At 44.9% G+C, this 21,367-nt stretch overlaps 1 protein-coding gene across 1 annotated transcript in view; it reads right to left on the reverse strand.

Moving 5' to 3' along the window:
* USP31 (ubiquitin specific peptidase 31) overlaps nucleotides 1-21,367 on the reverse strand; it is a 91,511-nt gene that overhangs the window by 34,399 nt on the left and 35,745 nt on the right. Inside the window, exons 6-11 of the mRNA XM_030211249.1 lie at nucleotides 21,173-21,317; nucleotides 17,064-17,226; nucleotides 11,539-11,650; nucleotides 5,312-5,406; nucleotides 818-895; nucleotides 117-246 (exon numbers count right to left, since the gene is read on the reverse strand). Coding sequence (XP_030067109.1) covers nucleotides 117-246; nucleotides 818-895; nucleotides 5,312-5,406; nucleotides 11,539-11,650; nucleotides 17,064-17,226; nucleotides 21,173-21,317 — 723 coding nt within the window. The remainder of the gene's footprint in view (nucleotides 1-116; nucleotides 247-817; nucleotides 896-5,311; nucleotides 5,407-11,538; nucleotides 11,651-17,063; nucleotides 17,227-21,172; nucleotides 21,318-21,367) is intronic.

Raw genomic sequence — 21,367 nt, forward strand, 5'->3', positions numbered from 1 at the left:
AATCCTGCTTGTCGATGGAAGACTCTTCAACCTTCTTTTAATTTGTATTACTCTTTTCTACCAGCAACATCCCCATTCACCTTTGAGTTACAATCATGCAAGTCCCTTGATCACACCTGCTCCTCCTTGGTGTAGAGCTGGAAACACTGTGACAAAGTACAGAACTGGGGCTGAAGGTGAAGCTCTCTCTGGTGACGCACACTCTCTGAATCAGGAACATACTCTTCCTCCATATTTCCAAACAAGCTGTGAATACAAACAGGAAGTCACTGGTGTTAAAGCACACTCTCTGAATCAGGAACATACTCTTCCTCCATATTTCCAAACAAGCTGTGAATACAAACAGGAAGTCACTGGTGTTAAAGCACTACACAAATCTTTATCTAATAGGACTCCGTTTTAACACTGGAAAAATGTATACACCACTTGATAATGATCAAGAAGCAGACTTGCAGCCCTCCTTTCCCCATTCTTCTAAAGTAAAAAAGCAGTGACAGCAGCAGCAAAGCAGAGCCTAAGAGCCAATCCAGGCTGAAAAGCAGGGGCCAAGGCCTTATCCCTAGGTTTCCAGTCAAGCAGAAAGAAGCAAGACTTGTGACTGCACACAGGTTCTCAGGCTCCATGCCACCTGCCACAGCCACTCAGTACGGAAATGTGGAGGAGAAAAGAACAGTGTAATAGGCAAAAAGAGAGGCCTTCTTTCCTGTAACCTCATCCACTGATATTTTGATCCACAAACAACTCTTTATGAACCAGTGCACTAAGACATTTTGTCACGATTATTTCCAAGAGTCCTCACATAGAACTTCATACTTACTACTCTTCCATCTCTCTACCCCACTCCACCACCAGCTTCACATGAGCTGGCCCACCAGGGCCACAGGCCTTCAGTGCTCTGCAGGAGACAAAATGAGAAAACCTGAACATGCAGGCAACACCACCACTTCTGACCTGTCTAAAGCACGCTCACTCTGTGCATCCCCACCATCTTACATTACACCCACCTAAAACACACATCTGCACACTCCTCCACATTACATTACACCAATCTACACACACCTGCTCAACCCCATCTTACCACAATACACCCACCTAAAACACATACACCTAAACACTCCCCATCTTACCACACACACACCTGCACACCCTCATCTTAACACATTACAACCACCTAAATTACACCCACCTAAAATACGCACACCTTACCACATTACTCACCTAAAACACACACACCTGCACAACCCCATCTTACCACATTACACCCACCTGCACACCCCCAGTCTTACCACACTACACTCATCTAAAGCACACACATCTGCACACCCTCCACCAATGTTCCTTCTAAGCTGCACACTTTTTTGACATGAGGCTGCACAGCAGTTGTAGCCCACCACACAGCCAGAAGCAACTGCTCTGACTACCTCATGCACCACCCTGCCACCCTCCGCCACTGCTGCTGTTTTCCCAAACCAGCAGCATCAGCAAAACAAAAACTGCCATCGTGTCAGATCCAGCAACTGCAGGTATGTTACAGTGAAGTCCCACGAAGGCTCTTTTATTTTGGTACAGAAGTAGCAGAGTATGGCAAAGGAACAGATGCTGGATGAAGATGGGGAGGAGACACTAGTTGGGAGGAACAGGGGCAGACACTGGATGAAAGTAGGGAGGGGAGAGAGAGAGGGCAGGCGCTGGATTAAAGTGGTGAGGGGAGAGAGAGGGCAGGCAGATGGAAGAGGGGAGGGGGAGATGGGGCAGGCATTGAGTGGAAGAGAGCTAGGAGAAGGGGCAGGCATTGGGTGGAAGACAGCAGAAGAGGGGGCAGGCATTGGGTGGAAGAGAGTAGGAGAGGGGGCAGGCATTGGGTGGAAGAGAGTAGGAGAAGGGACAGGCATTGGCTGGAAGAGAGTAGGAGAAGGGACAGGCATTGGCTGGAATAGAGTAGAAGGGGCAGGCATTGGCTGGAATAGAGTAGAAGGGGTAGGCACTGGGTGGAAGATAGTAGGAGAGGGGGCAGGCATTGAGTGGAAGAGAGTAGGAGAGGGGGCAGGCACTGGGTGGAAGACAGTAGGAGAGGGGGCAGGCGTTGGATGGAACAGGGTAGATAGGCAGTTGCTGGATCGTGGGGGAAGAAAGAGGGCAGATGCTGTATGGTGGTGGGGGAGGATAGAGTTAGTGAGAGACTAGAGAATAAGAGGAAATGAAATAGGAGAACCAGAGTGAGGGAAAGAGGTAGCAAGCTTTAGACAGAGACAGTAAAAAGAGGGAAATTGTGGACTTAAATCTGGACAGATGCAGAAAATAAACTGAAGAAAGTAGAAAGGAAGAGAAGAAGAAAATGACAAATGGACATGAAATTCTGGCAAGAGTTAAGAGAAGACAAGGAAAGCAGAAACCAGAGACTGGGATCAACACAACTGAAAACAAAAAAAAAAAAAAAAAGGAAATGGCCAGACAACAAAGGTAGAAAAAAGAATGTTATTTTTAGTTTAAGTAGTGTGGTACCCATGTTAATAAACATTAATAAATAGAAAATGGAAATATGTTATTTTTTATTGTACTAATTTTATACCTTTTTGAGTAACTTTCAGAGACCAAAATCTCCTTCCTTAGGTCAGGACAGGATATCATAACAGCAGTATATTGTCCTGATCCAAGAAAGGTAGTTTTGGCCTCTGAAAGCTAAAATGTATAAAATGGTATCATTTTCCATTTGTTGTTTTATTTGTATTTTTTAATTTGTAATGTAATGATTGGAATATGTCAGTTTTTGAAATGTATATCTGCTATCATTTTTTGCATGGTACAGGGGGACATGCATCACTGTTTCTCTTTCTCTGGTGTTGCAATGTATGCAGAATCTGGTTCTTGGGAGTTCAGTTTCATTTTTATTTCTATTTTTAGTTTGAGGTTACTTATGCTAATACTGAGTGAGAGTCTGTGCTTTCCATGTGTGAAAGAGACATGGCTTTCTGTTCGCATTGACTGCAGGGTCCATCTGTATTAATCTAGCTTGTTTAGTCTTCCAATAGGTGTACTGATGTTCTAGTGAACACTGTAGTGTTTGTCGTGCTCTCTTTTCCTAGGTAGGTCCTTGTTGTGTGACTCATGGAAGTTACTGCTAGTATGGTATGTTGTAATTGTTTTCTGTAGGTCCTGAGTAACATATGTAGTGTTTTGTATTACTTTACACTATGCTTGGTATTGGAATTTTGGATTTACACCACATCTCTCAGTAACAGCTCAAGGCAAGTTACATTCAGGTAAGGTAGGTATTTTCCTGTCCCTGGATGGTTTGGCAATGAAGATTTAAGTCACTTGTCCAAGAGCTCAAGGAGCATCAGTGGGATTTGAACCCTGGCTTCCCTGGTTCTCTGCTACTGTACCCATTAGGCACAGCTAATGCAGATAATACATATCTGTATTAGTCATACCTAATGTTTGGTAACTCAAAAGCAAACTAAAGGCTAGCAGAGCTGAAGCCTGGTGGCCATTTGACAACCTATCAAAAATAATAGGTAGATTATTTTATAGCTGACAGTAATCTCAAAATTTCTGTTACAGAACTGCTGAACATTACTCTTTGTATGGCCAAAAGGAAGATGCCGGATTGGGGAGCTAGGGTTGACTGACAGCCAAGTGTTAAAATACCTGCATTTATCTGCAGAATACTGTAAATACTATTCTGTTGAATATGTTGTATTATTTTGATTTTTTTGGTACATAATTTCCTGGATTATATACAGTATATACAATACCATCAGTAACAGAGGTACTGGGGGAGGCAGCTGGACCTTTTCCCTGTGTTCAAAGGTTCCCCATTGTCCTTTCAAAAAAAAGAGTGGTGTTCATACAGGGGAGCAGTGTTCCTTTTTAAATTCTGCTAAACATCCAGTACCTGAGTAGAATTCAGAGTAGCTATAAACTACAGGCGAACAAGCAAGGAAAGCATGCAGAATATGAGTCAAGGAATTCCTTCCAACCTCCCTGCAAGTGTTTGTGTGTCTGCTTGTTTGTATACATATATCTTTAAGTGCTCACAAGGTAATGTAATGAAAATTTTTGCTCACATCAGCTCAGTCATTTGAGGGAACATTGCCCCCCCCCCCCCCCACCTTAACACATTACACCCAAATAAAAGCACACATGCACAACCCCCCACCACCACCACATCACACTACACCCACCTAGAGGGCGACTGAAACCTGGGTTCTCGGTTTCAACTGAAGCCGAAGCAGTAGCCACAATTTGCCATTCTGTTTCAGCTGATAACAGCAGCACCCCACCCCCCACCCCCCAGAACACAGTGGGGGCTTCCCAGGCCACACCCTCTCGCAGCAAAGGGTAGGTCCTCCTGGGCCAGCCAGTCACCCTCCTCCCCCCCACACAACCACATCTCCACCATGCCACCACCTGACTGGGCCTACCTTTAAATGCCCTGGTGGTCTAGTTGCATCTTCCTACCAAGAATGATTCCCAGCTGCTCTTGCCCCTGCCGGTTCCTTAGCCAAAATGGCGACTGGAACCAACTGGAGCAATCCTCAGTTATTCCTGCCCATGCCTGTTCAATAGCAGGACCACCTGCGGCAATCTCATGAGGCTGCCATGGAAAGTCCCAGCAGCCATTTTGGCTAAGGAACCAGTGGAGGCAAAAGCAACTAGGTATCACTCGTACCCAGAACAGAATACTAGATCACCGGGGTATTTAAAGCTAGGTCTGGGGAGGGTCTTCAGGTGGTGGGGCAGCAGAAGAATTGGTCAGGGTGGCCAGCCCAGCTGGGCCCGCTCTCTCCCGGGGGTGTGCTAGGTGGCGCACAAGCACTTGCTCTGCTGGGGGCAGGCAGAGTGGTCGCAGGGGGAGTTTTGGTTTCAGGCAAAAATGTACTTGCAATTTCGGCCAAAGCCGAACATTGAGAAAACCTGGATTTTGTGCCAGTCTTTGTGTAGAAATCGAAATTCAGTCGGCTTCTACACCCTCCCACCTTGCCACATTATACCCATCTAAAGTGCACCCCCCCCCCCCGTCTTACAACATTACACCCAGATAAAGCACATTCACCTGAACCCCCCCCCCCCCATAATCACCTACCTAAAGTATACTCACTTACACACACTCACCTTACCACATTACACCCACCTAAAGCATGGTTATCTATGAATCCCCTCACCTTACATTACACCTGCCTAAAACAAAATCACTTAACATACACTGGACCAGCACAATACAATTACCTATAGCAAAAGAACATTTATGATTACAAGCCACTGCTGTGTATGTGTGATATCACAAATCTAACCCTTACGCCTTCCCTACCTCTCCACCGTAGGATGGCAAAGTGGATGATCCTCCTGAGGTAAGAGATAGGTTATTCCCACAACACTCACAACACGCAGACTGATCGGACAGACCTGATAAAAAGAGAGAAATTATTAAAACAAAGTTACAGAACAAAGCTCCAAGCTGGGCCCCCACATCTCGGCACTGCCTCACTTTGTTTTTTACTTTATTTTTATTTTCAAAAATCATACAGCAACAGTAGCAGATCAAACGGAAAAACCAAATATCCCCTAAAACAACACTGATTAGAAAGTACAATGTACAAACCCCGACCCTAACCATAACAGATCATCCCAATCCCCAGTCCAAATCAGAGCCTCAATAAAAACAAAGGGACCCTGCAAACCACATTCTATTTCTCGGAATATACTCCTTCCATCTTCACTGAGTAGGATCTCACTGTAAGGAAACCCCCTGTGATGCCCAAGTTATTTAAGATATTTAATAAAGAATGATCCACATCATCAAATGCACTCGATAAGTTAAGGGCCTTTTTTTACTACTACTACTTAACATTTCTAGAGCGCTACTAGGGTTACGCAGCGCTGTACAGTTTAACAAAAAAGGACAGTTCCTGCTCAAAAAAGCTTACAATCTAAAGGGCGAAATGTCAAGTGTCGAGTGGGGGCAGTCTAGATTTCCTGAATAGAGGTATGGTGGTTAGGTGCCGAAGGCGACATTGAAGAGGTGGGCTTTGAGCAAGGCTTTGAAGATGGGCAGGGAGGGGGCCTGGCGTATGGGCTCAGGGAGTTTATTCCAGGCATGGGGTGAGGTGAGGCAGAAAGGGCGGATCCTGGAGTTGGCGTGGTGGAGAAGGGTACTGAGAGGAGGGATTTGTCTTGAGAGCGGAGGTTACGGGTGGGAACGTAAGGGAAGATGAGGGTACAGAGGTAAGGAGGGGCTTACCTCTTAACATATAGTAACGTAGTAAATGACGGCAGATAAAGACCTGTACGGTCCATCCAGTCTGCCCAACAAGATAAACTCATTTTACATGGTATGTGATACTTTATATGTATACCCAAGTTTGATTTGTCCTTGCCTTTCTCAGGCTGGCAACCTCTCTTTTGAACCTGGACAGAGAAACATGTGACCACATTCCCAAATTCTCAAGCATATTTTGTATGGCTTGTTTACCTGAACAGAGAAATTCTCAAGCATACTGTAATTTTCCTTAGCTCTGAACATGAGTTCTAAGCCTAATAAAAAGGGAAATCTCTAACAGTGAAATTGGGAGCTCACCTGTGAGTAAACGTACTTACTGCACAGGGGACTATATTTCCTGGTCTGTAAACGCCTCCCCCCCAGCTGATGACAAGAGCCTGGATGTAGTGATACATGACAAGTGATGTGATGTGTTGTAAGCACCCCTGGCCAGGAATTTACAACATGCCTTCTGCTGCCTGACCACCTGGCGAAAAGGCTTGGCCTGCTCCGGAGGGAGGGCATTGACCAAGGTAGACAGCTGCCTCACCAAGTTCCGCAAGTGGATGCTCGTGAAGAGCTGGTAAGACTGGATACGGGCAGTGAGCATACTGGCCTGATACGTCTTCTCCCAAAAGAATCCAAGGTCCTAGCTTCTCTACCTGGGGGCGCCAATGCATAGTCTCTAGTACTCTTTGCTCTCTTGAGGGCGGAGTCCACCACCATTGAGTTATGGGGTAACTGAGACCTCACGAACCCAGGTTCACCGTGGATCTGATACTGGGACTCAGTCTTTTTAGGGATCACGGGGCCAGACAGAGAGAACGACCAGTTTCGCATATGGACTTCCCAGAGTACCTTATGCAAAGGAGCCGTTACTGCCTCCTTAGGTGGAGAGACATAATCCAGGACCTCGAACATCTCAGCCCTGGGCTCATCCTCCACTTCAGCAGGGAATGGAATGGCCTCAGCCATTTCCCATACAAATGAGGAAAAGGATCTCAGGAGGAGACAGTTTCCTTTCAGGTGAAGGGGTAGGTTCAGAGGGAATCCCAAAGGACTCATCGGAGGAGAGTACCTGGATCTTCCTCTGACTCCCACGAGCGCTCCTCCTCAGTATCTGAAAGAACTTCCCGTAGGGATGTCCGAGACTGAGCCTGCCTCAACGCCGAAGACTGATGTCTTCATTGGTGGTGTCGAGGGGCCGATGAATGCATGGACTGCGGTGAAGCTTCCACCACCGACGTCGATGGGGTGTCAGCCTGGGTGGCAGCCAGCACCGAGGTCGGGGACCTAAACGCAGGTGGCCAGACGCAGCTGCAGCAGACTACACGGCAGGTACAAGCACCCTCGACACCGAAGCAGACTGGCGCAGGTGTCCTTCCAGAAGCTCTGGAAGTAAGGCCCGTATGCACTCGTCGAGAGCTGCCATCGGAGAAGGCTGCAGGGCCGGTGGAGCAGTCAGTGGCAGAATTGGTTGAGGCTCGGAAGCAGGAACCGGACCTGCTGGGAGACCAACGCGTCGGCACCTCCTGTATGGAGAGGGAGTGGTCTTCCCTGCGCCGACGCTTCTCGGGTGCCGAATCTTTCGACGCTCCCCAGAGCTCCCAGCACCATGTGTCGAGGCGGGAACAGTGACGGTGCTTCTTAGCCGACGTCGAATCAGATGATGGACGGTCCCAGGATGTCTACACAGCAGGAGGCCTCGAGACAGGTGGAGACCCACTTGATGCCTCACTGCTCCCAGCGTGCCGTGGCCTCTCAGCAGCCATGTGTACCTCTACTCCTGACATTGATGCGTCCCTCAATGTCGATGTCGAGTCCAATGACCTCGGTGCCGATACCAATGCCGACGTCGAGGGACCGGACCGAGCCCCAAAACGTTTCTCTCTCTGGGCTTCTCGAGCAAGTTGTGTCCTCTTCTTCATACAAAGACAAAGGGCACAACAAGCCGGGTTATGGTCAGGCCCAAGACACTGGATACACCAAGAATGTGTATCTGTACCTGAGATGGTCTGGTTGCACCGAGTACAACGTTTGAAGCCGCTGGGAGTCTTCGATGACATGGAAGGAAAAACCAGACCAGTGAAATCAAACAGCTCGATTGTGCCAAGAGGGCACAAAAAGGGAGAAACCCGACCACACTGACCTAAAAAAGGGCTGCTATGAAAAAGAAAGGAAACTTCAAACTGGGGGAAAAAGTAAACTAAAAAATTTAAAGGAGTTATTTATTTTTTTCATTAAACAAATGAAAAGAAAATGAAATGAAATACCGAAGTAGAAACAAAAACACTTCAGTGAAGGCTCTTTCCCGAGTACTAAAAGGATCCACAGAAAAATGCTGTCGCTCCTCGCACGGAAGAAAAGTGAGGAGCGCACTCGTATGGCGGCAAGAACTCAGTCCACCGCAGCAGGCTCTGGCAAAAGTTTTTTCTTTTTGCTATTGCAAATGCTGATTCCCGAGCCAACGCAGACGTCGACCCAATTGTGACAACAACTCAGCCTGCTAGTCCTCGGAGAATAGTAGATTCACTGATGGAAGTATAACCCTCATTTTGTCAATCTTATCTTTAAAAAAGTTAATCAGATCTTGGGTTGAAGAAACAACTTCTCCAGACCTTGTAATAACGGAGACATTAGTCAACTGTTTGGCTACTCCAAAAAGAATTTTAAGATCTAAGGACATAGTTCCAGTCGTTTGAATAATATCGCTTCTTAGTAGATTTAAATAGTTTCTTAAAAATATTGATGTCTTCTGTTGCTCAGTTCTACTTTTCTTCAATTATCTCTCCAAATTCCAAGCGTCCACTACCCTCTCTGTGAAAAAGTATTTCCTGATGTTATTCTTAAGTCTACCATTCTGCAACCTCAATTCATGTACGTATATTAATACCTTTCAAGTACTTGAATGTCTGTATGTCGTCTCCTCTCTCTCTCCTTTCCTCTAATATATACATATTCAGGTCTCCCAGACACTTCTCATGTGTCTTTTGACACAAAGGCTGTACCATTTTTGTTGCCATCCTTGAACCGCCTCAAGATTTTTTAAATGTCCTTAGAGCGATACGGCCTTCAAAACTGGAAGTCCAATCTGTTTTTCAGAGGAATGGACCCCCTAGGGCAGCGCTTCGACCCTATCCAGGAGGTATACCAAGCCAGTTAGGTTTTCAGGATTACCACAATGAATATGCATGAGATAAATTAGCATAAAACAGAAGGCTCATTGCATGCAAATCTTATGCATATTGTGACAAAACAGTGGGTTTTGTAAGTCTGTAAACTGTATTATTTCTTTCTTGAAGTGTATTTCTCTAGTTTGGCCAGCAGGTGGTAAATGTTTTATGTTTAAAAATGTTACAGAGAAATGACTGTTCCTTCTTTAGTTTAACACAAAGAGGAAGTAACCTGCAGTTATGTAGCCAGCTACTTTTAAACAATGTTGTTCTGGGATCTGGAAATACTGGATTTTTCTCCAGACTCAGTTTGGAAGTAGAGATAGTAGTTATATTTAACTGCTCTCGGGTTACAAAATTTCCTGTACTTCCCAGGCACTATCCAGGTAGTGATAAAATGTTTAGTTTTATAATTGATCCTTATTCAGTTACATGTTATCTGCCTGTTATTTTCCATCTGTTTTTATAGTTCACTGTTCAAAATTTTTTTATGGCAATAAACTTTTTTTAGTTTATTGACTCTCCTTGTCTGGACTGACTAAGAATCCTGGTGGTTTGTGTGTTGGGTCTGCAAGTGCTTTCTAGGAACTAATGGACCACTGGGAGTGTGGCCCCCGTAACCTAGAAATCACTGGGGATAATTTGAAAGGGGGAGACTCACCCAGCGGAGACTGAGAACCTCGGTGGGAGGAGGGTGCTAGTGTAGAGCATAAGTGGCAGGTGCAGGCGGACCTGAACTGTGCTGGGGATAGACCCTCTAAGTGGCCACAGGGTTAGCCGAAGGCAGGAGGCTATGCATTTTGTGACACATATTCATTGTGGTAATTTAGATGTGTCTACAGGAGATCAGCATTGCCCTAGTGCATTACCGAGCATCCCCTGTGGGATGAGGTCCTTGAGAAAAAAAATTTTCTGTCCAAACAAAGGAAGCATTTTGTGCTTGAAAACAAAAACACTCAAAAGTACCTGGACTTACCGGCCTATATATCTCTGCTGATCTCTAAACCTGGGTCTCATACTTAGAAGAAGCCTTATGCTAAGGAAAGAATCTTGCAACTTTGAGGACCCCACCAGGTACTTGTGACTTGGATTAGCCAAAGTTGAAAAACAGAAAACTGGGCTTCGGTCTAACCCAGTATGGCAATTCTTCCCTCCCCTCTCTTGTAAGTTCAGGCAGAAAATATCTAACTTTTATCTGGCTATCAAAAACCTCCCTTAACTTTTAGTCTACGTTTTGATCATTAACATAAGTCTTATAAGGCTCCTAAAATAAAAGAACCATATAATCATTGAAAATGCACAAAATGGATTTTCTTACACAGCTGGTTCCCTGGAAAGAGAATCTACTACTACTACTATTTAACATTTCTAGAGCGCTACAAAGTGTACGCAGCGCTGTACAAACACAGAAGAAAGACAGTCCCTGCTCAAAGAGCTTACAATCTAATAGACAAAAAGTAAAGCATTTAAATTTAAAATATTTAAGCAGTCAAGCACAAGAGAACAGTCACAGAAGGACAGAAGATGTTGAAGGGTGGTCAGTGTGATTAGGTGTAACTCTGGTTGGAGTAGTGGGAGAAGGTGATAGGAGATATACTATAGGATGTCATTCTGAGGCCAGGCTAAGTCTAAAGCAGGAGAAGGTATTCTCTGCAGCCTATCTGTGAGATGGAAAATGCTCTCTGAAGCTGCTGCTATAAGTTGTTAGTTTTCTCTCCCTGAAAGAGATCCAAGCCACACCCACGAAGTTCAAACTGTCAGTGGGGAGGGTGAGGGGAGGAAATGGCAGTGCTTGATGAAAAAGAGAGCTCAGTTTGATAGGAGATATACTATAGGATGTCATTCTGAGGCCAGGCTAAGTCTAAAGCAGGAGAAGGTATTCTCTGCAGCCTATCTGTGAGATGGAAAATGCTCTCTGAAGCTGCTGCTATAAGTTGTTAGTTTTCTCTCCCTGAAAGAGATCCAAGCCAAGCCTAACTTAGAGTACCATATGCTATCAAGAATTATCCTCCCCACTCACACCTTTCAACACTGAAACAAATGAAAGGCGAAGATCAGAAGTCCCCAGCCCCACAACAGGAAACAATATTCCATTCAGACACCTACCTGCAGACAAACATTAGGTCGAAGAACACACTGTAGTTTTTCCAGGATTTCTTTCTGCAGCACTTCCCAATTGATCCCCTTCTCCAGAAGCAATGCAAATGGCTGCCCAAATCTAGGAGTAGGAGTAAAACTGGTTAAAATGGTCTTTACATAACCAACAAAACAAGACTGCAGAGGATGTGGCCATGTAAGTCTTCCAATTTATCCCTTGCACTAATCGTTACAGCATTCTTCATCAAAGGAGAAACTAGGTCTTACCTGATAATTTTATTAGACCTTCCTACTATTCCAGAACCTGTGGGGATAGATCTGTCCATCAACCAGCAGGTAGAGACAGAGAATGGAAAAACTGAGCTGAGACATCTCTCTTGGCATCCACTCCAGCTCCTCAGTATTTACGCAGACAAGAAGTAATACTAATACTAGCCAGACAAGCAAACATATGTGGACCTCTCTCATCTCTGGACACCTTGTAAAGAACAAGAGATATGCAGGAAGCATCCATTACTTTGCACTGACTAAAGATCTCAGAAACCTCAGGCGGGCCCTCTGGAAGAGTAGGAAGGACTAATAGAAAGAAACTTATCCGGTAAGACCTAATTTCTCTTTCTATTACGTAGCTTCCCACTAATTCCAGATCCTGTGGGATGAATAAAAGCAATCCCTAGAGTGGTGGGATCCTGCCACTGCCATAACCCTAAGGACTGAAGCCCCCTAACTGGCTTCCAAGCGAGCCACCATATCCACACTGTAGTGCTTGGCAAAGGTATGCAGTGTCAACCACGTTGCCACCTTGCAAATATCCACCAGAGACAGTAAGGTAATCTACAACCAGGATGTCTCTGTATGCCTTTGTAGAATGAGACCACAAGGCATGAGAAGCCTGTTTCCCTGCAAGCAAATAAGCTGACACGATAGTCTCCTTCAGCCAACTAGCAATTGTGGGCTTGGAAGCCATAAGGCCAAGCCTCTACTTACCAAAAAGCGCAGTCTGTCCGATTTGCGAAACTCGTTCATGACTTCCAGATATCTAATGAGAACTCTATGCACATAGAGAAGCATCAAGGAAGAATACTGAGCCTCTTCGTCCTCTCTGCGAAAGGACAAAAGCTCCACAGATTGGTCGAGATGAAATGCTGATACTACTTTTGGAAGAAAGGAAGGAACCATGCGCAGGGAGATCCCTGCCTCTGAAAAATTGAGAAAGGAATCCCGACAAGAGAAAGCCGAAGCTCCAAAACCCTATGTGCCGATGCAACAGCCAAGAATGCTGTCTAACATAAGATCTTCCAAGGACGCATTCCAAAGTGGATCAAAAGGAGGCCCGAAGGACTAAATTAAGATTCCACTCTGGACACAATGTACGAAGGGATGCTGCAATGTATCCTATTTTATCGCCCTCCAGGTAATTGGTCTAATGTGGAGTCTGTTTTTTATGAGTTTATGACAAATTAAGTTTTAAATATTAACTTTTGACTTTTAATAGGTGATATTAATTTACATCTGGATCAATAGAAGGATAATGCCACTTCTTCACTATTTCCTTTTCTGAATTCAATTAAATTTGTCAAACCCGCTTGCTGCCCACGCACAAAGGTCATCAATTAAACCTATTCGTTTACAAATGTTCCATTGAAGTTTTGGCAAATCAGAGTTTGGAATTGGAGCCCCATAATCTGGTCCAACCATTCAAAAATAGAATTTACTTTATATTGGAAACTTCTATCTCAGAAAGTTAAAACTAAGGCGTTTAAGCAAATTTATTATTCCAGGAGAAAGCCTGATAGCACAACCTTTTGGAAAAATTTAGATAGCTCTTTGTAAAAAGTTAACAGCGAGCCTGCTATTCTATGGGAATAGGCAGTGTGGTGTGGTGTTAGGTGCTGTTGTCCCTTTGAAAAAGAGTTAGAACTGCTCCTTCATTTAATAAGGAACTACCTGCTTCCAGTAACTTACAAAACAGGTGAAGGAAAAAACAGGGTTAGGACTTTGGTAGGCCTCTTCACTTCTTTTTATCCACAGATACAAATAGGTTTCTCGAATCGAATGGACTGCAGGACCCAAGACAGGTCATGTCAGACAAATCTGATTGATTTCTTTGACTGGGTGACCAAACAGTTGGACGTGGAGGAACACTAGATGTGGTGTACTTGGATTTTAGCAAAGCCTTTGACATGGTTCCGCACAGGCGACTGATATATAAATTGAGTGCCCATGGTATGGGACTAAAGTGACTAACTGGGTCAAAAACTGGTTAAATGGGAGGAGACAGAGGGTAGTGGTAAATGGAGCTTGTTCTGAGGAAAGGGATGTTATCAGTGGTGTACTGCAGGGATTGGTCCTCAGGCCAGCCCTTTTTAAAATCTTTGTGAGTGATATTGCAGAAGGGCTGTCTGGTAAGGTTTGTCTCTTTGCAGATGATACCAAACTCTGTAATAGGGTGGACACCCCAGAGGGTGTGGATGGCATGAGGCAGGATCTAACAGTCTGAAGAATGGACTGAAAATTGGCAAATAAGATTTAATGATAAGAAATGTAGGGTCATGCAATTGGGTTACAATAATCCAAGGAAACAGTACAGTATAGGGGGTGAAGTGATTCTGTGTACGAAAGAATAGTGGGACTTGGGGGTGATTGTGTCCGAAGACCTTAAGGTTGCCAAGCAGGTAGAAAAGGTGATGGTCAAAGCCAGAAGGATGCTTGGCTGCATAAGGAGAGGGATGACCCAGCAGGAAAAAAAAAAAAAAAAGAGGTGATAGTGCCCTTGTACAAGTCTCTGGTGAGGCCCCATTTGGAGTACTGAGTGCAATTCCAGAGACCGCACCTACGGAAAGATATAAACAGGATGCAGTTGGCCAGAGGGCAGCTACCAAATTGGTAAATGCTCTCTGTCATAAAACATATAGGAACGGGCTTATGGACCTCAACATGTATTCACTAGGAGAGAGGGGATATGATAGAGATGTTTAAATAACTCAGTGGCACTAATATACAGGAGGTGAGTCTTTTCCAAATCGAGGAAAACTCTGGAATGAGAGGGCATAGGATGAAGTTAAGAGGAAATAGGCATAGGAGGAATCTAAAAAATATACTTTTTCACAGAAAGAGTGGTGGATGCGTGAAATGGCCTCCCAGTGGAAGTCGTGGAGACTAGGACTGTGTCGGAATTTAAGAAAGCGAGGGACAGCCACAGTGGTGGGATCCCTTAGGAAAGGAGGAGTTAGTGGTAACTGAGGAAGGGCAGAATGGATGGGCCATTTGGCCCTTATCTGCAGTCATGATTCTATGTTTCTACTTTTATTAAAAAGATCCTGCTGACAACTGGAATGTATTTGGTTCAAAAGTAAATTACCTAAGGATAAGCAGATTTAGAAAGAACAAATTAAAATCTATAAAAATTTCCTGAAATCTACTAAAAACAACAGTATTCTAAATTAGTAGATTCAGAGGGTATGAATACAAGGATGCTTTTTAATATACCTGATATGTTGTTACATACAGAGAAAGTGACTCAGTCTCAAAAGGAAATTAAACCATCAGCTCAGGAATTAGCAGAATTTTTAATCTAAAATTGTCAAAATATGTTCTACTTTATCTAATATTTCTATGGATAAGTTATGGATTGTTCTAGCTCTTTGATGTCAGCAAATTCGAGTGTTCCTGGCAATAGCACATGGACATTTTTTAAGGAGACAGACATAGAAGAAACTAGAGGGTTTACTGTTGAAATATTCATTTTCTCAGTGTTCCCTGGACATCTGTCCTTCATATATTTTTAAATCTTCCTCAGAAACATTTCTAACATGGTTGATGACCTGGCTTAATTTCTGGTTTGCTCAGGGGTAATATCCCAGCTATCTAGGTCACATTATCTTAACTCCAATCTTGAAAACTTCTACTGGGCCAAAATCTCAGGTCTGAAATTATAGACCAGTGGCATTGGTTCCGCTGTTTGCCAAAATCTTAGAGGAGAGAGGGGGTGGGCAGGCCAGGGGGATGGGCTACAAATGTCAGTGGAGAATAAGAGAGAGGAAATGTTGGGGTAGAAGAGTGTAGGAAGGAAGAGAGAGGGGAGATATTTGGTATGGCAGAAACATGTGGGAGAAACCATCAGGGTTCTCAAGGGAGATGAGTGAGAAGAGGATGGCGAGTATAGAGGGTAGAAGTGAATCAATGGGGGCAGGGCTGGGCAAGGGGCCCCATCGAACTGGTCTGCACAGGGCCCCGCAATTGCTAAGACTGCACTCCAGGTTTCACTCAGCCACAGTGCTGTAACATAGTAAATGACAGCAGATAAAGACCTGAACAGTCCATCCAGTCTGCCCAACAAGATAAACTCATTTTACATGGTATGTGATACTTTATACCAGAGTTTGATTTGTCCTTGTCATTCTCAGGGCACAGACCGTAGAAGTCTGCCCAGTACTGTTCTTGTACTAAAAGTTCTGAAGCTAACATCGAAGCCCCTTAAAATATACACTGAAGCCCATAAATATCCACTAACATTCCATAGATCCATTCCTTCTAAACAGGATTCCTTTGTGTTTATCTCACGCACGTTTAAATTCCATTACCGTTTTCATCTCCACCACCTCCTGCGGGAGGGCATTCCACATATCTACCACCCTTTCCGTGAAAAAATACTTCCTGACAGAGTCTGCCCCCTTTAACCTCAATTCATGTCCTCTAGTTCTACCACCTTCCTGTCACCGGAAAAGGTTTGTCTGAGTCTCCGGAAAAGGTTTGTTTGCTGTGACAGAGGTCTTAACCCTTGTGACTTCGACACTCAGCTTAGGTATGCCCCATTCCAATTTCAGGCCTTGTAGTTCTGACACTGCAGAGTATAAGTGTAAGCACAGACTCTGGCTTACTTGCAGTAAAGCAGTACAGGTGACCTGTGTTCCAGCCTCCAGCCCTGTATTTAACCAAGCACTGATATGCAGGTCACCTATGTCTCAGTTTCTGATCCTCTGAGCCATGCTCCAGGTTCTGGCCTGATGGCTCAACCTCAGTAATGTGTTTCAATCTTAACTCCATGACTTTCTGCAGTACTATGACACAGGTGAAGCATGTTCCTATTTCTGCCTATCAGAAGTTGGTAACCCGTAATCCAGTCTCCAGTCCCTCAGAGTTCAGTCGTACCACATAAGCAGCAGACTTGTACGCTTGGAGGAGGAGGAGGATAGCTGCTAGATAAGGCATAGGTCACTGTCTAGGGCACAGTAGAGCTGCAAGGTGCAATCCTGAAGACACTCCTTTCAGCCCTCAATCAATGAGGGTATTTCTATCATCCAGGAAAAGACTTTCAGGATAAGAAAGGGAAAGAGAAAGAGAGGAAGCCAAAAGTAAGCATGATTGAGCCAAGAATGACTTTGGGCAAGTGCTATAGCTAAACCACAGTAAGCAAAGCCTGGAAGAATGTGTTCACGGAAAGAGTAAATACGATGATGATACAACCAAAGTGTGAATGACCAAGAAAAAGATGGTTAGGCTCGGGCATCTTAATCTGAGGGTCCGTATCTTACCTTTTCCCCTGGTGGCCAGTGCAGGATCGGTTACACACCAACAGGATTATCCTTTCTCTGGCCACCGGTCTGTTGAAGAGTTCTTGCTTCCGGATGCAGGGAGACATGTGCAGAAGCTCAGCACTCTGGGACAAAGGATTCTGATTATTGTTCACACAGATTCCTACATTGGAAAGGAAAGAAACACAAAGTCATGGACAGACTGTTTCCAGGTTGCTCTCTTGACAGCTTTCCACAATGTAATCTGGGGCAGGGGGGAATGCACCATGAAGGGCCAATCAGCTAATTTTGGACACTTAAATCATTATCTAGTAAATTCTATATATGGAGCTCAATACTGTGCATACACATTTGAGTGTGCAGTCAATTTGCACATGCAATTTAATTGAATGAGACAATTAGCACCAACTGGGCGCTAGCAATTATTGGCACTATCTGGCAACAATTTGAATTTACACACACAAATATTTACATGTGATCCAAAAAAGGAGGGGCAAGGGCGGGTCAGGGGCATTACCAGAATTTGCACACAATGTTACAGAATACAACAGAACCGCGCCTAATTTAGATGCAAGGATTTACACCAGATTTTAGCTGGAGTAATTCCTTGTACCCAAAATTGGGTGCAGATCCCAGCTCCAAGCTTGTAAATTGTATAGCTATTTTTTATGATGTGCATTTCCTTTGTTTAACCACAAGATGGTGACAGCTTTTTTTGAGAAGCTACTACAGAAGTGACAGTTTTTTTTCCTAAGCACTGAGGTCATCTTTAGTCTCAGTATGGGAGCACAGAGGTAAACATCTGTCATGAGACCCTGTTCAAGGCTTGTGAACTGTTAATTTTCTGAACTCGCCAGGTGCTACCCAGGTAGTGACAAAGTGTTTAGACAGTTTTAATATTGATCCTTATTCAGTTACCTCTTATTGTTTGCTAATTTCACCTTTTTCTGTTCACTGTTCAAGTTCTGTGATAATAAACCTATAGTCTATTAGCTCTGCTGTCATGGACTGATTTAAGAATCCTGGTGGAGTATGTGATGGGTCTGTGGGTGTTTTCCAGGAACTGAGGGGTCCCTGAAAGAGTGGCCCCAGTGTCTTAGAAATCACCAGGAAATAACCTGACAGTGGGAGACTAGCCCAGAGGCAAGTGTAACCCAGCAGGTGGAAGGAAGGGTATGCCAGAGTAGAGCATGTGCACAGGTGTTAGAGGGCCTGAACAGTGCTGGGACAGACCCTCTAGGTGGCCGAAGGGTTAGCCCCAGATGAGCTCTAGGCGTTCCGTGACAGACTTCATTCTTTTTTTTGTGGCAGCGCGGTGGGATTGTCAGGCTCAGTATGTGGCGTGAGGGTAACCATCCACTGAGTCGTTCAGAGTTTTTTAAATCTGTAACCTCTAGACACAGTACAGTGAACAAGTGCAGCAGTTAAGAGGGTCCCTACCCCACTCAGGTTTTTTTGGTAGTGTTATAACAGCAGCATGCTGATGGGGACCGACAGTTGCTATCAGACACCGGATGTGCCTGTCCTAACACAACAGCAACCGGGATGACCTCAGTAAGGAGGAGCTGCATGACCTGCCTGCACAGAGTTCTCCTGGGGGGACACCACACTCTTTGTGGGCAGAGGTCTGCGAGTTGGCAGGGCCGGATGCCACGTCTGCTGAAATCCATCAGATCTACAGGTAGAGCGACAGCAACTGTACCAACAGCAGCTAGAGGAAAAGGAAGAGCAACAGCGACGAGAGGAACAGGAAGAGCAACAGCAGCTAGATCAATAGCGACATGAACAGCGTGAATTCCAGCAGCAGCATGTAGAACGTGAGCGGGAATTCCAGCTGCAGAAAATGAGGTTGGAGATGGAAATAGCTCATACCCACAGCTCCTGCCCAACCCCTGTGCCAAGGCCAGAGGTAGGATCCATAACCCGGATCAGGCCCATCCTGTTTCCACAGTTCGATGATACCCATCCCCTTTATCACTACCTTTTCTAATTCCACTATATCTTTTTGAGATGCGGTGACCAGAATTAAACACAATATGCGAGGTGCGGTCACACCATGGAGCAATACAACGGCATTATAACATCCTCATTTTTGTTTTCCATTTCTTTCCTAATAATACCTAACATTCTATTTGCTTTCTTAGTCGTCGCCACACACTGAGCAGAGGGTTTCAACGTATCATCAACGAAGACACCTAGATCCCTTTCTCGGTCGGTGATGTGGAACCTTGCATCACGTAGCTGTATTTCAGGTTCCTCTTTCGCACATGAATCACTTTGCAGTCATACATCCCTGTCCTGACTTCCTCACCCTATCCTCAGGGGTTTTTTTTTCAATCCACTCTTAAGCTTCCAAACACCACACCCACCTGACCCACAGAGATGCAGAGACAGATGTCTCCACAGATACCCTACCTGTACCTCCCCCATATATACTCATACTCTCCATTCCCCACCAAAGCACAACTGCATCACAAAAACTTCCATACTCACATCCACACTTTCTGAACCAGCAAAACAGTGAAGGCCATCTTCATCTCATTTCTAGGAGCTATAAAACATGACACTCAATGAAGCTGCATGATGATATTTTTTTAAAAGAATCGGAGGAAATATTTTTTCACTCAACAAATAGTTAAGCTTTCAAACTTGTTACCAGAGCATGTGGTAAGAGCAGTTAGAATATCTTTGTTTAAAAAAAGGTCTGGACAAATTCCCAGAGGAAAAGTCCATATTGTGCTATTGAGACAGACATGGGGAAGCCATTACTTGCCCCTGGATCAGTAGCATAGAATCTTGTACTATTTCAGATGTGCCACATACCTGGATTGGCCACTGTTGTAAGCAGGACACTGGGCTAGATGGACCATCGGTCTGCCCTAGTATGGCTATTCTTATGTTTTAATATTACATTTAAAATCCTCTGGTAACAAACCTTTTTTTTTTTTTTTTTCTTAACCTGCCTTTGCATGCAGTTTATCTTTGCAAAATTGAGTATAAAGACTTAGACAATTCTGTGAGCTTGGCTCTGGTCAAGACAGTTTGGTGGGAAAAGATATTTTCAGATTTCTTCTAAGCAGGTGGGAGATTTATCCTATACTAGCAGTTGAGCCCGTAAAAACGGGCTGGTATTGGGGTTTTCTTTCCTTCCTTCCCCCCCCCCCCCCCCCCCGCGAGGTCGCCACCGCTACTGTCCCCCCCCCCCCCCCCCCCCCGGAGTCACCGCCATCCCTCCACCCGGCCCGGGCCCTCTCTCTCTCCGCTACTAAACTTACACATCCATTCGCCGGAACGCAGCACGCACATCAGCTGAGCTGCCGTCGGCCCTTCCTTCTCTGCCTGTGTCCCACCCTCCTGTGACGTAACGTCAGCGAGGGCGGGACACAGGCAGGGAATGAAGGCCGATGGCAGCTCAGCTGATGTGCATGCTGCGTTCCGGCGAATGGATGTGTAAGTTTAGTAGCGGAGAGAGGGCCCGGGCCGGGTGTGTGTGTGGGGGGGAGGGGGGGGTAACGGTAGCGGTGACCTCGGGTGGGCAGGTGCGGTATCAACCTTGGCGGCGCAGTTTCCCTCTCTGTCCCGCCCTCGTCATCACGTATTGACGCGGGGGCGGGACAGAGAGGGAAGTCTCTACTGCGCATTTGTGAGTGAGTCGGTCACTCGCCGGTTATATGTTTGATGTTATAAATTGTAAAGATCTCAGTACCAAAGGTCTGCAAGACTGAGCCAATAATTCATGTGTGGTAAAGCCACAGCTATCTCCTTCGGTTCAGGGCAACTGCCTGTTACTCTATAAGGTAAGGAGGACAGCTATGGCCTCAAATTCAGCAAAGCTGCAAAGGAAAAGAGGCTGGTCCTCCTCTGATATCACCCAGCATTATGACAGAAGCAGGATAATGCTCAAGTGTTTCAGGGTTTACTGGTTATAACCAGAAAAGCCCAATTTCCCTATTGGGGTGTTTTATTGACCTTTTCCTGTTATAACTAAAGGATAATGTGAACCAGTTCCAGGCCAGTAAAACCTGACAGAAACATGAAGTCTGGCCTCATACCTTCAAGAGAAGTATAATTTTCAACCACCAAAACCTGAGAGAATAAAAATCCCTCACCTCTCTGACTGAGGATCCCTTCTGGTCGAAATATTTCAGGAGTTTCAAAGGCAAAGATACAATCACTTTCATGCAGAGTGTCCAAGTCATCTGTGTCACTGAAGGAGCGGTGAAAGCCATCAAAATACATTTCAGTTAATACTATCTGAGAAAGAGAAAGGAAAGAAGTAGAAGCAAAGACTCTAAAGTGTTGCA

Source organism: Microcaecilia unicolor, chromosome 8 (assembly GCF_901765095.1).
Source record: "Microcaecilia unicolor chromosome 8, aMicUni1.1, whole genome shotgun sequence".
In the NCBI taxonomy this organism is placed as follows: Eukaryota; Metazoa; Chordata; class Amphibia; order Gymnophiona; family Siphonopidae; genus Microcaecilia; species Microcaecilia unicolor.